At 67.8% G+C, this 16,020-nt stretch overlaps 2 protein-coding genes across 5 annotated transcripts; one reads left to right on the top strand and one right to left on the bottom strand.

The window, feature by feature from the left end:
• The first annotated feature begins 181 nt into the window (after positions 1–181).
• KAT5 (lysine acetyltransferase 5) lies at positions 182–14,146 on the top strand. 4 transcript variants are annotated; one of them, XM_063319182.1, is made up of 14 exons: positions 182–260; positions 383–444; positions 1,002–1,070; positions 2,304–2,440; positions 3,928–4,119; positions 6,207–6,287; positions 7,439–7,513; positions 8,853–9,101; positions 9,932–10,021; positions 10,127–10,267; positions 10,859–10,952; positions 12,013–12,172; positions 12,738–12,819; positions 13,923–14,146. In XM_063319182.1, exons 1-14 carry the CDS (start codon positions 205–207, stop codon positions 14,055–14,057), a joined length of 1,623 nt encoding a protein of 540 aa, XP_063175252.1. In that variant the 5' UTR covers positions 182–204; the 3' UTR covers positions 14,058–14,146. The 4 variants fall into 4 exon arrangements, with proteins under 4 accessions (XP_063175252.1, XP_063175253.1, XP_063175254.1 ...); XM_063319183.1 differs by having other exon boundaries at positions 383–449; XM_063319184.1 differs by lacking the exon at positions 3,928–4,119.
• Positions 14,147–14,154: 8 nt separating this feature from the next.
• RNASEH2C (ribonuclease H2 subunit C) lies at positions 14,155–15,706 on the bottom strand. The gene is made up of 4 exons (XM_063319181.1): positions 15,517–15,706; positions 14,889–15,013; positions 14,627–14,746; positions 14,155–14,296 (listed from the first exon to the last, which is right to left on the bottom strand). Exons 1-4 carry the CDS (start codon positions 15,656–15,658, stop codon positions 14,243–14,245), a joined length of 441 nt encoding a protein of 146 aa, XP_063175251.1. The 5' UTR covers positions 15,659–15,706; the 3' UTR covers positions 14,155–14,242.
• Positions 15,707–16,020: the final 314 nt, after the last annotated feature.

The raw sequence follows: 16,020 nt of genomic DNA, 5'->3' as shown, positions 1-16,020 counted from the left end.
GGCGGGGGGGGGGGGGGCGGCGGGGGAGGCGACACGATCGCGCCGCCGCTTGCGGAAGCGCCGCCGCCCCACGTCACCGGGGCTGCCGGGAAGGCCCCGCCCCCTTCTTTTGCACGCGCCGGGGGGGGGGGGGGGGGGGCGGGGAGAAAGGGGGCGTGGCCTCCCCTCGCTTCCCCCGGAGGAGCAGGAAGGGGCGTGGGCCAAATGCCGGAAGTGGGTCCGGCGGCCCGGAAGCGGAGGCCGGGAGAATGGCGGAGGTGGTGAGTTGGGGGGCGGGGAGGGGGCAAACGGGGACCCTCCCCGGGTCGGGGGGATCCCTCGGGTCTCCCCGGACCCTCCTGGGCTGACGCTGCCCCCCTTCCCCCCCCCACCAACCCGGCAGGGGGAGGTGTCCGAGGGCTGCCGCCTGCCCGTCCTGCGCCGTAACCAGGACAACGAGGATGAGTGGCGTGAGCGGGGGGCGGGGCTTGGAGGGGGCGGGGGCTGGACGGAGGGGCGGGGGAAGGGGGCGTGGCTTGCGCGGAGGGGCGGGGTGGCGCGAAGGGAGGAGGCGGGGCTTGTGAGACGATGGCAGGGCCTGAGTGGCTGGGCTGGGAGAAGGGGCGGGGCCTGGGAGAAGGGGCGGGGCCCGGGTGCAGAGGGAGGGGCGGGGCCTGGAGAGGGAAGGAGGGGAGGGGGGGGATCGGTGAGGAGGGGCGGGGCTTTGGAGATGGGCGGGGCTTTGGAGAGGGGGCGTGGTCTGCAGGGGAGGGGCGGGGCCTGTGGCAGGGGGGATCAGGGGGTTTTGTGGGGGGGGGGAACCGCCGGGTCCCCAGGGCTGTTTGGGGACGTTTGGGGGTGGGGGACATTCTGGGGGGCAAGAGGGGGGTTTGGGGCACAGCCCAGGCTGGGGAGGGGGGGTGTCGGGGGGGGTTCCCAAGGGGGTTTTGGGTGTCCCCGGGGGGGGGAGGGGGGGGACTGTCCCCAAAAGGGGGGTGGTGACACCCCCTCCCCGGCCCCAGCGCTGGCCGAGATCCTGAGCGTGAAGGACATCAGCGGGAGAAAGCTGTTTTACGTCCACTACATCGACTGTGAGTGGGGGGGCACGGGGACACGGGGGGGGACGGGACACGGGGGGGGGACACACGGGGGGAGGACACGGGGACAGAGGGGGCACCCCCCCCCTTGTGTCCCCAAGGGCGGGGGGGGGACACAGAGCAGCTGCAGGGTGACACAGAGGGGCTACGGGGGGGCGGCATGGGGTGTCAGCACACACCCCCCCCCCGTCACCCTCTGTGTGTCCCCCCCCTCAGTGTTCCCAAGGGTGGGGTGGGGACACGGAGGGACTATGGGGGGGGGGGGGTGTGGCCCTGAGGGTGGCAGCACCCCTTTTGTCACCCTGTGCCCCCCCACTTAGTGTCCTCAGGGGCAGGGGGCTATGGGGGGGGACACAGAGGGGACATGCGGGGGGGGGCTATAGAGGTGTTATGGGGAGGCTGGGGGCTGCCAGCACCCCCCCTGCCGTCACCCTGAGCGTCCCCCCCCCATGTGGGACAAGGTCGTGGAGGGGCTTCAGGGCGGACACGGAGGGGACGTGGCAGGGTTATGGGGGACTGGGGGGTGCCACTGACACCCCCCCCCCCCCAGTGTCCCCAAGAGCAGGGCAGGGTCACAGAGAGGCTGCAGGGGGACATGGAGGGGCTGGGGGGGGGGGGGATGGATGACAAAGAGGGGGCTTGGGGACGCCAGTGCCTCCCCTCTGTCACCCGCTGTCCCCCCCAGTGTCCCCAGGAGTGGGGTGGGGACGTGGAGGGGCTACAAGGGGACGCGGAAGGGACATCCAGGGGCTGTGGGGGGACATGGAGGGGACGGGGGGGGGGTTCTGGGGGTGACAGTTCCCATCCCGTCACCCCGTGTGACCCCCTCAATGTTCCTTGGTGTCCCCAGGAGTGGGGTGGGGACACAAAGGGGACATGGGGGGGTTCTCGCGGTGACCGTTCCCCCCCTGTCACCCCATATGTGTGTCCCTTGGTGTCCCCAAGAGTGGGGCAGGGACACGGAGGGGCTATGGGGGGACACGAAGGGGACATGGGGGGGGGGGGGGTCCTAGAGGTGCCAGCAACCTCCTGTCACCCCCATGTGTCCCTCCCAGTGTCCCCAGAGCAGGGTGGGGACGGGGAGGGGCTGCAGTAGGACACAGAGGGGCTACGAGGGGACGCAGAAGGGCTACCGGGGGGGGGGGAGGGGGGGCGGACCCAGGAAGGAGCTATGGGGGGACATGGGGGTGCCATCGTCACCCTGTGCCCCCTCCCCGGTGTCCCCAGTCAACAAGCGGCTGGACGAATGGGTGACCCACGACCGGCTGGACCTGAAGCGGGTGCAGGTGCCGCGGAAGGAGGCCAAGACGCCCACCAAGAACGGGCTGCCCGGCTCCCGGCCCGGCTCCCCTGAGCGTGACCCGGTGAGGGGACGGCTTGGGGACATCGGGGGCGGCTTGGGGACATCGGGGGCGGCTTGGGGACATGGCGGAGGGACAGGTCCCGGGGAGAGGGGGGGCGATCTGGGGAGGGGTGTTGTAGTTTGGGGCGAGAGATGGAGGGGAGGTGGGGACAGAAAGTGGCCCTGGGGGACACCAGGGACAGGGGACGGACTTGAGGGGACACCAGGGACAGCGTGGGGACAGGGGACAGCTGGGGGGGGGGGCTGTGGGGGACACCAGGGACAGGGGACAGATGTGGGGGGACACCAGAAGCAGCATGGGGACAGCCGTGGGGAGCTATGGGGACAGCCGTGGGGGGGACACCAGGGACAGCACTGGGGACACGTACGAGGGATAAGGGACAGCGTGGGGACTGTGCACTGTCACAGGGGGACACTAAGCACAGGGGACTGCAAGGGGTAGGGGACAGCACAGGGGGGACAGCGGGGTCAGGGGACAGCCTTGGGGACACGCAGTAGGACAGGGAAGCGTGGCGGCAGGGGACAGCCTTGGGGGGACACCAGGGACAGCACGGGGACAGTCCTGGGGACACACAGCAGTGACCGGGAACAGCCCCAGGGAGGCAAATACTCGGGACGAGGGACAGCGTGAGGACAGGGGACAGCCGTGTGGGGACAGTGGGGACAGCCCTAGGGAGACACCCCAGGGACAGGGGACAGCGTAAGGACAAGGGACAGCCTTGGGGAGGGTACGCCAGGGACGGGGGACAATCCCAGAGGGACACCAGGGACGGGACAGCTCGGGGGGGGGGGGACACACGACGCATCAGGGATGAGGGACAGCGTGGGGACAGGAGCCAGCCCTGGGGACACACACCAGGGACAGGGGACGGCCCCGTGGGGACGTGATGGCCAGGGGACAGCCCTGGAGCCAGGAGGGGACACCCGGAGCCATTGGGGACAGACTCGGAGCCGAGGGACGTCCCCAGACTCCCTCGGGGGGGGAGTGGGGACGCCCAGCCTCCCCCCGTGGCGGGGGGGACATTCCCGGGTCCCGTGGGGACACCAGGAGCTGTTGGGGACACCCAGAGTCAAGGGCCACCCCCATGTCACCTCCAACCCTGGGGACACCCCTGGGAGGGGGTGGTGGTGACACCCAGACCCAAGGGACATCCCCAGACACCCCCCCCCCCACCACCACCACCACCCCCGGGGGCCACCCCACACCCTTGGGGACATCCCCCACCCCGCTGTGGGACCTTGGGGACCCTTATGGGACCTCGGGGACATCCCCAACCCCCCCTTAGGGGACCTTGGGGACATCCCTGCCACCCGGGGAAGGGACACCGGGGATCCACCGGGGACAAAGCGGCAGGGGCGGGGGTGGGGAGGGGATTCCCGGCTCGGGGGGGGCCACCGCCCTTGGGTTTGTCCCCAAAGCCACGCGGTGGCTTCGTCCCCGCGTCCCCCCCACGTCCCCCTAAACGCCTCCTCTTCCTCCCGGCGCAGAGGAAGAGCCTGGACCTGGCGCTGCCGGCGGCCCCCGCCAGCGGGAAGAGCTTGCCGGGGCCACCGGGGCCACCGGGGCCGGGGACAGGGACGGTGCCGGTGCCGGTTCAGATCACCCTTCGCTTTCACCTGCCCAAGGAGAGCGAGGCCGAGCCCCCCCCGGCCCCCCCGCCCGGCGGCCAGCGCCCCACGGTAACCCCCAGGGTCCCCAACTGTCCCCAGGGCGGCCCCTGACAGGTCCCGTGGTGGCCCCCCCCTCCCCCGGTCCCATCCCCCCCCACACACCTTCATGGCAGCCCCTGGTTCTGGAGGGGCTTTGTCACCATCGCTGTCCCCCAACGGGTCCCCGTCACCGTCCCTGTCCCCAGCGGGTGCCTGGTTTTGTCCCCAACAGGTCCCCGTCCCTGTCCCCAACGGGTCCCTGTCCCCAGTGGGTGCCTGTTTTTGTCCCCAGTGGGTCCTTGTCACTGAACTTGTCCCCAACAGGTCCCTGGTTTTGTCCCCAAGGGGTTCTTGTCCCCAGTGGGTCCCCGCCCCTGTCCCCAGTGGGTCACTGTCCCTGTCCCCAGTGGGTCCCCATCGCCATCTCTGTCCCTAGTGGTGTCTGGTTTTGTCCCCCGTGGGTCCCCCTCCCTGTCCCCAAACGGTCCCTGTCCCCAAACGGTCCCCATCACCGTCCCTGTCCCTGTCCCCAACGGGTCCCCATCACTGTCCCTGTCCCTAGTGGGTGCCTGGTTTTGTCCCCAACAGGTCCCTGTCCCCAGCAGGTTCCCGTCCCTGTCCCCAACGGGTCCCTGTCCCCAATGGGTCCTTGTCACTGAACTTGTCCCCAACAGGTCCCTGGTTTTGTCCCCAAGGGGTTCTTGTCCCCAATGGGTCACTGTCCCTGTCCCCAATGGGTCCCCATCGCCATCTCTGTCCCCAGTGGTGTCTGGTTTTGTCCCCCGTGGGTCCCCATCCCTGTCCCCAAAGGGTCCCTGTCCCCAACGGGTCCCCTGGTTTTGTCCCCAAGGGGTTCTTGTCCCCAACAGGTCACTGTCCCCGTCCCTAATGGGTTCCCATCACCGTCCCTGTCCCCAGCGGGTCCCCGTCACCGTCCCTGTCCCCAGCGGGTGTCTGGTTTTGTCCCCAACAGGTCCCTGTCCCCCAACTGGTCCCCATCCGTGTCCCCAAATGGTCCCTGTCTCCAAGGGGTCCCCATCACCGTCCCTGTCCCCAGCGGGTCCCCGTCACCGTCCCTGTCCCCAGCGGGTGTCTGGTTTTGTCCCCAGTGGGTCCGTGTCCCCAGCAGGTCCCTGTCACCACCTCTGTCCCCAGTGGGTGCCTGGTTTTGTCCCCAGTGGGTCCCTGTCCCTGTCCCCGTCCCCAAAGGGTCCCCATCATTGTGCCCGTCCCAGTCCCCTCTGCTGTCCCCATCCCCCTTAGGTCTCTGTCCCCATGGTCCCCCCCACCGTGTCCCTCCCCAGCACCCCAGTGTCCCATCACTGTCCCCACGGCCCCCGCTGCCCCCATTCCCCGGCCAGGTGTCCCCATCCCTGTGGCTGTGCTGGGGCCATACTGGGAGCACTGGGGGTGGGGGGTGGGCTGCTGGGACCTCTAGGGACTACTGGGGCGATACTGGGAGCACTGGGGGGGCTGCTGGGGTGATACTGGGAGCACTGGGGTGATACTGGGGACACCCAGGGGCTACCAGGAGCACCGGGGGGGGCTGCTGGGGTGATACTGGGAGCACTGGGATGATACTGGGGACCTCTAGGGGCTACTGGGAGCACTGGGATGATACTGGGGACACCCAGGGGCTACTGGGAGCACCGGGGGGGGGCTGCTGGGGTGATACTGGGAGCACTGGGGTGATACTGGGGACACCCAGGGGCTACCGGGAGCACCGGGGGGGGGGCGGGCTGCTGGGGTGATACTGGGAGCACTGGGATGATACTGGGGACATCTAGGGGCTACCGGGAGCACCGGGCGGGGGCGGGCTGCTGGGGTGATACTGGGAGCACTGGGATGATACTGGGGACATCTAGGGGCTACCGGGAGCACCGGGGGGTGCTGCTGGGGTGATACAGGGAGCACTGGGATGATACTGGGAGCACTGGGGTGATACTGGGGACACCCAGGGGCTACCGGGAGCACCGGGGGTGGGGGGGGCTGCTGGGGTGATACTGGGAGCACTGGGGAGGGGCAACAGAGCCTCTTCCTGCTCCCAGTTGCCCCCCCAGCAGCAGGGCTGGGCCTTACTGGGAGGGACTGGGAGGGACCGACTGGTGTCTTTGCAGAAGCGGAAGGTGGAGGTGGTGTCACCCGCCACCCCCGTCCCCGCCGCCACCGAGACCTCGCAGGCCTCCGTCTTCCCCCAGGTGAGCGCGGGGCTTCCCAGTAACACCAGTACGCGGCCACGTGGCGACCTCGCGTTCGCACCAGTAGCAACTGGGACAATCCCAGTCACACCAATCGTTCCCCAGTACTGCCCCGTAAAACCAGTAGCCTCTCGGGAAAAACGATAAAACACCCAGTAACACCAGTAAACAACCAGTAACCAACGACTCACTAACTGGAAGCAGCAGTAACTAACCAGTACCCAACCAGTAACACCAGTAACTAACCAGTAACACCAGTAACCAACCAGTAACACCAGTAACCAAACACTAATTGCTCAGTAACCGCTTATTAACACAAGTGCCCCTTGGGAGCACCCCCTCCCCCTTCCCAGTACCCCCCCCCCCCCTTCCCCATAACCCCCCCCAGTCCTCCCAGTAACCCCTCCCAGCAACGGCCCCCTTCCCAGTAACCCCCCCCTTCCCAGTAGCCCCCCCCAGCCCTCCCAGTAACCCCTCCCAGTAACCCTCCCAGCCCTCCCAGTAGACCCCCCTTCCCAGTAGACCCCCCCAGTCCTCCCAGTAACCCCCCCCTTCCCAGTAGCTCCCCCCAGCCCTCCCAGTAACCCCCCCCAGTAACCCCCCCTTCCCCATAACCCCCCTCAGTCCTCCCAGTAACCCCTCCCAGCAACCCCCCCTTCCCAGTAGCCCCCCCCAGCCCTCCCAGTAACCCCTCCCAGTAACCCTCCCCTCCCAGTAGCCCCCCCTTCCCCATAACCCCCCTCAGTCCTCCCAGTAACCCCTCCCAGCAACCCCCCCTTCCCAGTAGCCCCCCCCAGCCCTCCCAGTAACCCTCCCCTCCCAGTAGCCCCCCCCAGCCCTCCCAGTAACCCCTCCCAGTAACCCCCCCTTCCCAGTAACCCCCCCCAGCCCTCCCAGTAGCCCCCGAACGCACTCCCTCGGGGGGTTGCCTGTCCCTTGGCGGGGGGGTGACTGCTGGGGGGGGTTGTCCCCAGTACTTTGGGGGTGTCTCCAAACCCTGGGGGGGGTCCCCTGACTCCTGGGGAGGGGCTCCCATCCCTTGGGAGGGTCCCCAAACCCGGGGGCGGGGGGGGGGTCTTAGGGCCACTGGGGGGGTCCCCAGCCCCTCGGGGGGGGTCCCCAGGGACGTTGCTGACCCCCCCTCGTTGCAGAACGGCTCCGCTCGCCGGGCAGTGGCCGCCCAGCCGGGACGCAAGAGGAAATCGGCCTGTCTGGGCACCGACGAGGTGGGGGGGACACGGGGGGGCGGACATGGAGGCAGGGGGGGACGCTGGGGGGATGGGGCTGCCCAGCTGCCATGGGCCGGGGGCAAAGGGGGGGGGGACGGGGGGAGAAACAGCCTGGAAACGGGGAAACTGAGGCAGGAGAGGGGGGGAAAAGGAGCCTGGAAATAGGGAAACTGAGGCAGGAGAGGGGAAAAGAAGGGCAGAAACAGGAGGAGACCCACCTTTAAACTGGGGAAACTGGGGCGGGAGAGAGGAGAAACAGCCTGGGAATGGGGAAACTGAGGCAGGAAAGAGGAAATGAGAAGAAGAAGGAGGGAAACCAACATTAAACTGGGGAAACCGGGGCAGGAAAGGAGAAACGAGGCCAGAGAAAGGAGGAAACTTACCTTAAACTGGGGCGGAGAGAGGAGAAACACCCTGGAAACGGGGAAACTGAGGCAGGAGAGGGGAAACGGGGCCAGGAAAAAAACTTCACCCACCTTAAACTGGGGCGGGAAAGGGGAGAAACAGCCTTAAACTGGGGGAACTGGGGCAGGAGAGGGGAAATGGCACCAGAAAAAGGATGAAAACCAACCTTAAACCGGGGAAACTGGGGCAGGAGAGAGGAGAAACACCCTGGAAATGGGGAAACTGGAGCAGGAGAGGGGAACCAGAGAAAGGAAAGGGAAGGAAACCAACCTTAAACTGGGGAAACTGGGGCAGGGAAGGCGAGAAACAGCCTTAAACTGGGGAAACTGGGGCAGGGAAGGCGAGAAACAGCCTTAAACTGGGGAAACTGGGGCAGGAGAGGGGAAATGGCACCAGAAAAAGGATGAAAACCAACCTTAAACCGGGGAAACTGGGGCGGGAGAGAGGAGAAACACCCTGGAAATGGGGAAACTGAGGCAGGAGAGGGGAACCAGAGAAAGGAAAAGGAAGGAAACCAACCTTAAACTGGGGAAACTGGGGCAGGAAAGGGGAGAAACAGCCTTAAACTGGGGAAACTGGGGCAGGAGAGGGGAGACGAGGCCAGAAAAAACAGGAAACCCACCTTTAAACTGGGGTAACTGGGGCAGGGGAGAGCAGAAACACTCTGGAAATGGGGAAACTGGGGCAGGAGAGAGGAAACGGGGCCGAGAAAGGAGAAAAACTCACCTTAAACTGGGGAAACTGGGGCAGGAATGGGGAAAAGGAGCCTGGAAATGGGGAAACTGAGGCAGGAGAGGGGACCCGGAGGAAGAGAAGGGAACGAAACCAACCTTAAAGCGGGGAAACTGAGGCAGACGCGCGGCTCAGGTGGGCAGGAAGGTCTCAGGGCCGGGGGTAACCCCGATTTCCACCCCCTCCTCCCCCGACCCAGGACTCCCAAGACTCCTCGGACGGAGCCCCCTCGGCGCCGCGGATGACGGGCAGCCTGGTGTCGGACCGCAGCCACGACGACATCGTCACCCGCATGAAGAACATCGAGTGCATCGAGCTGGGGCGGCACCGCCTCAAGCCCTGGTACTTCTCCCCCTACCCCCAGGAGCTGACGGCGCTGCCCGTCCTCTACCTCTGCGAGTTCTGCCTCAAGTACGGCCACAGCCTGCGCTGCCTCCAGCGACACCTGGTAGGGACCCCCCCGCCACCCTTGGGACCCCCCCCCCGGCCATTAAGGACCCCCCCGGGGGGACTGGGGACCCCCCCAAAGGGACTGGGGACCCTCCTTGGGGTGGATCTGCCCTCCGTGGGGTGGTTTGGGGGGGCACTGAACCCCTTGGGGTAACACTGAACCCCCCAGGGCGGACTGGGGACCCCCCCGGGGCAATTTGGGACCCTCCTTGGGGTGGATCTGCCCTCCGTGGGGTGGTCTGGGGGGGCACTGAACCCCTTGGGGTAACACTGAACCCCCCAAGGCGGATTGGGGACCCCCCCGGGGCGATTGGGGACCCCCCCCAAAGGGACTTGGGACCCTCCTTGGGGTGGATCTGCCCTCTGTGGGGTGGATCTCTCCTCTTTGGGGTGGTTTGGGGGGGGGCACTGAACCCCTTGGGGTAACACTGAACCCCCCAGGGCAGACCTGAGCCCCCTCAGGGTGGATTGGGGACCCCCCCGGGGGGGATTGGGGACCCCCCTTTGGGGTGGATCTACGCTCCATGGGGTGCACGTGCCCCCTCTGGGGTGGCTTGGCGGGGGGGGGGGCTGCTAAACCCCTTGGGGTAACACCACCCCCCCCCCAAGGCACATTGGGGAGCCCCCCCAGGGAAGCTCAGGGACCCCCAGGATAACACTGACCCCCCCAGGGGTTGATCTGCCCCCACCGGGGTAACACTGACCCCCTCCAGGGCAGATTTAACCCCCCCTCAGACAACCCCCCACACACAATTTACCCCTCCCAGGGATCCAATTCACCCCCCCCCCCCCTTTTTTTTTTTTGTCGTTCCGCCCCCCCCCCCCCAGACCAAATGCGACCTGCGACACCCCCCGGGCAACGAGATCTATCGCAAAGGCACCATCTCCTTCTTCGAGATCGACGGCCGCAAGAACAAGGTAAAGTGGGACTGGGGGGCAGGGGGTGTCCTAGGGGGCAGAGGAGTCCTGGGGGGGTTCCCCTAAATACTGACACCCCCCCTCCCCGCCCCCCCCCCTTCCCAGAGTTATTCCCAGAACCTTTGCCTCTTGGCCAAGTGTTTCCTGGACCACAAGACGTTGTATTACGACACCGACCCTTTTCTCTTCTACGTCATGACGGAGTACGACTGCAAGGGCTTCCACATCGTCGGCTACTTCTCCAAGGTCGGGGGGGGGGGAGGGCCTGGGGGGGCGTGGGGGGGGGTTAAAAGGGGGCTTTGAGGGGGTTTGGGGGGGATGTGGGGGAGCCCTGGGGGAGGAAGGGTCGTAGGGAGCTTGGGGGGCTGGGGACAGGTCGGGGGGGCAGGGCCTGGGGTAAGGGAGGGAGGGGTTAAAAGGGTAGGGAAGGGTCCTGGGGGGGGGCTTTCGGGGGGTGGGGAAAAATTCTGGGGGTCCCTGAAGGACAGGAGGAATCTGGGGGGGGTCCCCAGAGGGGTTTGAGGGGTGGGGAAGGGAAGGTGGGAAGTGCCCGGGATTTTAGGGGGCTCAGCAGGTTTTTGGGAGACCCCCACAAGGGTGAGGTCTTGGGGGGGCTTTTGGGGGTGCCTGGGGATTTGGCAGGGGGGAGGTCCCAGGGAGTTTTGGGGGGTCCCTGGGGGGGAACAGTAGTGGGGGAGTTCGGGGGGAAACCGGGGAGTCCCTGGGAAGGGGTTGGAGGGGGGGTCCCTGGGCGGGGAGGGAAAATTGGGGGCGCCCCTGGGGGGTTTTGGGGTCCCAGCTGATTTTGCCGGGGGGGGGGGGGGGGGGCGATCGCAGGAGAAGGAGTCGACGGAGGATTACAACGTGGCCTGTATCCTCACCCTCCCCCCCTACCAGCGTCGGGGCTACGGCAAACTGCTCATCGAGTTCAGTGAGCGACCCCCCCGCATTTCCACCCCCCCCAGGGACACCCCCAAATCCCTGGGGACACCCCAAAACCCCCAGTGACACACACACACCCCCAAGCCCTCGCCAAGGCAGCTGTTCCCTCCCCAAACATCCATTGAGACGCTTGAAACTCCTCTGATAAAGCTGGGGGGGGGGTGGGCTGTGGAAATAATCCCCCTGGGGACCCCAAAATCGCCTTTAAATGTCCTGAAAGCCCTTGGGGGAGGAGGCAGCGCCCACTCAGAAGCCCCAAAATTACTTCGAGGGACCCCAAAATCCCCTGAAAAGCTTCCCAGGAGGTCAACACCTCCTTGGGGTACCCCAAAAATGCACCAAGGGACCCCAAAACCCCCGGGGGGGGACCCCAGAAAGCCTCTCAGGAGGCCAACACCCCCTGGGACACCCCAAAATACACTGGGGAACCCCCAAAACCCTCCCAGGGGGTGTCAAAACCCCCGAGGAGACCCCAAAATGCCCCCTGGGGACCCTGCAGAGCCTCCTGGGGGTGGGGGGCAACCCCAAACCCCGTTTGGGGAGGGGAGGGAAACCCCAGGGAGACCCCAAAAACCCTGTCAGGGAACCAGACCCTCTCGAGACACCCCAAAATAACCAGGGGACCCCCAAGTCTCTCCCAGGCAGGTGGCCAAACGCTCTGGGAAACCCCAAAATGCCCCCCAGGGCCCCTGCAGACCCTTCTGGAGGCGGGGAGCCACCTCAAACCCCTTCTGTGGGGCAAACCCCGCTGTGGGCGGGGGGGGGGGGGTGGGGGGGTGGGACACGACCCCAAAATCCCTCTCAGGGGGCCAACTCCCCCAGGACACCCCAAAATTTAACAGTGGACCCCCAAATCCTTCTTGAGAGGGAGCAAAACCCCCCATTGGGAGACCCCAAACTGCCCCCTGAGACCCTGCAGAGCCTCCTGGGGGTGAGGGGGCAACCCCAAACCCCCTCGGTGGGGTGGGCGGGGAGGGGCGGGGCAGGGTGGGGTGGGGTGGCCCCCGTCCAGCCCCACACATGCCACCCCCCCGCCCCCCCCCACGCAGGCTACGAGCTCTCCAAGGTGGAGGGGAAGACGGGGACCCCCGAGAAGCCGCTGTCGGACCTGGGGCTCCTCTCGTACCGCAGCTACTGGTCCCAGACCATCCTGGAGATCCTCATGGGGCTGAAGGCCGAGGGCGGGGAGCGGCCCCAGATCACCATCAAGTGAGCCCCGCCCTCCCCTCGAAGCCCCGCCCCCTTTATCCAAAGCCCCGCCCCCTCCCTTTTCCCCAAGGCCACACCCCCCCCAGCCACTGGGGAACTGGCTGCTCCTCCTGGCCCCGCCCCCTCCCGAGGACACGCCCCCCCATGCTCTAAGCCCCGCCCCAGGCCATTCAAGCCCCTTTAAGCCCCGCCCCATTTCTTTAGGCTCCGCCCCTCGTTTATTCCTGACCGAAGCCACGCCCACTTCCCAGGACACACCCACCCACCTTCTCTCAGGCCACGCCCCCTCTGGACAAGCCCCGCCCCCACCAGCCAGGGACAGGGTTGGAACCCTTAAGCCCCCGCCCACCCCCAAGCCCCGCCCACCCCCTTAAGCCCCGCCCCATATCTCCTAGGCCACGCCCCCTTCCCAAAGCCTTTAGGGGTTCCTTTGCGGTTGGGGGGGGGCCTCGGGGGGACCCGGATGGGAACGGAAGGGGGGGGGGGGGGGGGGGGGAATGAGGAGGGTCTTGGGGTGCCTCCCCCCCCCCCACAGCCCCCCCAAATCCCCCCCCATCATCCCCAGTGAGATCAGCGAGATCACCAGCATCAAGAAGGAGGACGTCATCTCCACCCTCCAGTACCTCAACCTCATCAACTACTACAAGGTGCGCCCCGCCGCCGCGGTGCCCCCCCAGCCGCCGGGGTCCCCCCCCCGCCGCCGGGGTCCCCCCCCAGCCGCCGGGGTCCCCCCCCAGCCGCCGGGGTCCCCCCGGGGTCAGGGGGAGGGATGGGGGGCAGGGGCACACCTAGCTCTCCCGGGTTGGGCGAGGGGGAGCCACCACCACCACCACGCCTGGGTCCCCCCCAAAACGCTTGTGGAGAGCCCAAGTCCACTTCGGAGCGCCACAACCCTCGGGGGCATCATGGCGGGGGGGGGGAGGGGGGCACACCCGGAGGCCTGGGTCCTCCTGGGATGGGGGAGGGGGAACAAGGGCACGCCTGGGTTCCGCGTGTGGGGGAGGGGGGCCACCACCATGCCTGGGTCCCCCAAAAAGCCTCAGGGAGACCCCAACTCCCATTTGGAGCGTCACAACCCATGGGTGCATCGTGGTGGGGGGGCCAGCCGGATGCCTGGGTCCCCCTGTGGATGCCAGGGTACCCCTGGGCTGGGGGAGGGGGGGCCACCAGCACGCCTGTGTCCCCCTAAAAGCCTTGGGGAGACCCCAGCTCCCCTTCGGAGCACCACAACCCTCAGAGTCATCACAGTGGGGGCGCACCCAGATGCCTGGGTCCCCCTCCTGGACACCAGGGTCCCTCTCCCTGACACCTGGGTGCCCCTCCCAGATGCTGGGGTCCCCCTGGGATGTGGGAGGGGGGTAGGGGACCACCCGGGTGCCCCAAAAGCCTTGGGGAGACCCCAACTCCCCGTTGGAGCACCACAACCCTCGGGGGCATCATGGTGGGGGGCCACCTAGGTCCCCCTCCTGGACATCAGGGTCCCTCTCCCAGACACCGGGGTCCCCCTGGGTTGGGAGAAGGGGACAGGGGGTGATGTGGGTCCCCCAAAAGGCTGGGGGAGACCCCAACTCCCCTTTGGAGCACCGCAACCCTCGGGGGCATCAAGGGTGGGGGGCCTCCTGGAGGGCAGGGTCCCTGTCCCGCACGCCTGGGTCCCCTCGTGGAAGCCCGGGGTTCCCTTTCCTGGGCACCTGGGTCCCCTCGTGGATGTCGGGGTCCCCTCCCCGGACGCCTGGGTGCCCCCCTGCAGGGCCAGTACATCCTGACGCTGTCGGAGGACATCGTGGAGGGCCACGAGCGGGCGATGCTGAAGCGGGTGCTGCGCATCGACGCCAAGTGCCTGCACTTCACCCCCAAGGACTGGAGCAAACGGGGCAAGTGGTGAGGCCACGCCCCCCCGGGGCCACACCCACTCAGGCCACGCCCCTTCATCCCCACCCCACCCCCACCCGGTAATTAAACATCTTCACCTGGGTCTCGGCTCTGGCTGCTTTATTGAGGGGGGGGTGGGGGGTGGGGTTTACAGATGCTCCGCCCCCTGGGAGGGGCTTCGCGCGTGGGCGGGGCTTGTCAGGGCTCCGCCTCCTCCCCACTGTCCTCAGTCTCGGAGACGGGGGCGTGGATCTGGGGGGAGAGAAGAGGGTGAAGGGGGGGCAGACCCAGGCGTTCGGGCCCCATAAGTGTGGGCCCAGGGACCTCCCCTGCCCTCCTCCCACCATAGAGCCAGCCGTTTGAGCCCCCCAAGCGTGGACCCAGATATCCAGGCCCCCCAAGTGCACACACGGGGACATCCCAGGCCCCAACCACCCACGGTCCCAGCCATCCGGGCCCCATAAGTGTGGGCCACAGCACCCAGGCCACCCAGGTGCAGACCCCGGACCCCCCCCACACCCCCAACCCAAGGACCCAGGCATCCTGGCCCCCCAAGTGCAGCCCCTGGTGCCCGGGACTCACCGCGTGGGCGATGGGCCCCCACTGCAGCGCCAGGGCCAGCCCCCCGCCGGGGGGGGGAACAGCATCAGCGCCCCAGTCTGTGATGGCATCAAAGGTCCCTGTCACCGTCACCCACCGGTCCTGGGGGACAAAGGTCTGAGATTAGTGTAGGGCAGGGGGGGGCACAAGCTGCCCCATAAAAAGGGATGTGGGGAGCAGCACGGGGGGCTCTACACCACGGGGGAGGGGGGGGCTCTGCCCTTCACATGTGGGGCAGCCTCACCTGGGGGTCTCCCTCGTCACCGGGGGGGGGTTGCTCCTCCTCCCGCAGCAGCAACCCCTGGTAGCCGTCGGGCAGCGGCAGCTCCCGGCCCCCCATGCGCCGCCCCCGGAAGGAGGCCCACAGCTCTGGGGGTGGGGGGGAGACGCCGGGGGGACCAGAAGGGGGAACTCAGTGCTCCCAAACCTGCCCCATAGCGGCCCCATATGGCGCCCCCCCCCAAACAGCCCCGCTCACCCAGCCCCATAGAGTGCCCCACAATCCCCCACCCCACAACCCGAGCCCCACAGCAGCCTCCCCCACACACCCCCCTCAGCCTCATAGACACCCCCAACTCCTGCCCCCCCAGCCCCACGAGAGGCCCCCTCCGGGTCCGCGCTCTCCCATCCTGGCCCCCCAGACCCTCACAGACCCCCCCGTCAGCCCTACACGGGCTCCTCCGGTTCCCCCCTCTCCCATCCCGCAACAGCCCCCAGCCGCCCCCCCCAGCACCACGGGCTCCCTCCTCAGCCCCGCCGGTGCCCCCCAGGCCCCTTCCAGCCCCCCAGGAACCCCCTCCTCACATCACGGCCCCTCACAGCCTCCCCCTACCCCCACACCCGAGGTCCCGGAATCCCCCTCGGTCGCTCACCGCCTCCGGGGCCGGGCTGGACACGCAGGAAGGCGGCCACGGGCGCGGGCCCGTCGCGCTCCACCCGGCAGGGCAGGAGCTGGACCGGCAGCCGGGGCCGGGCCGCGCCGGGAGCCGCCAGCAGCCGCGTCCCTGCCGCCATGGCGGCGGCGCCGGAACCGGAAGTGGAGGGAGAGCCACTGCGCCGGAAGTTAAACGTGACGGGCGAGCGCGATGCATGATGGGAGTTGTAGTTCTGGGCGGGGTGTGTCCCCAGCGCCATGGAGGCCTCCCCCCCCCACCGTTTCCCCCCTCCATCCCCACAGATCCCTCTATGGGACCCCCACGTCCCCCCCAGCCTCACAAGGACCTCCCATATTCCCCCCCCCCAGCCCCACAGATTCCCCTCGGGACCCCCATGTCCACCCCCCCAGCCCCACAGCTCTGTCTATGGACCCCCATTTTCCCCCCCCATCCCCACAGGGCCCCCCTCAGATCCCTCTACAGGACCCCCATGGCTCCCCC

This window comes from Chroicocephalus ridibundus, chromosome 31 (assembly GCF_963924245.1).
Source record: "Chroicocephalus ridibundus chromosome 31, bChrRid1.1, whole genome shotgun sequence".
In the NCBI taxonomy this organism is placed as follows: Eukaryota; Metazoa; Chordata; class Aves; order Charadriiformes; family Laridae; genus Chroicocephalus; species Chroicocephalus ridibundus.
This window is presented reverse-complemented; position numbering and strand designations above follow the sequence as displayed.

Bases quoted from the DNA above. Each gene is read 5' to 3' on its own strand.
- RNASEH2C (XM_063319181.1), bottom strand. From the start codon at position 15,658: ATGGCGGCAGGGACGCGGCTGCTGGCGGCTCCCGGCGCGGCCCGGCCC. The intron at 15,014-15,516 runs GTGAGCGACCGA...CCCCACCCCCAG, and splicing joins CCAGCCCGGCCCCGGAGGCG to AGCTGTGGGCCTCCTTCCGG. The intron at 14,297-14,626 runs GTGAGTCCCGGG...CTCTCCCCCCAG, and splicing joins GGGGGCCCATCGCCCACGCG to ATCCACGCCCCCGTCTCCGA.
- KAT5 (XM_063319182.1), top strand. From the start codon at position 205: ATGCCGGAAGTGGGTCCGGCGGCCCGGAAGCGGAGGCCGGGAGAATGG. The intron at 10,268-10,858 runs GTCGGGGGGGGG...GGGCGATCGCAG, and splicing joins TCGTCGGCTACTTCTCCAAG to GAGAAGGAGTCGACGGAGGA. The intron at 12,820-13,922 runs GTGCGCCCCGCC...GCCCCCCTGCAG, and splicing joins ACCTCATCAACTACTACAAG to GGCCAGTACATCCTGACGCT.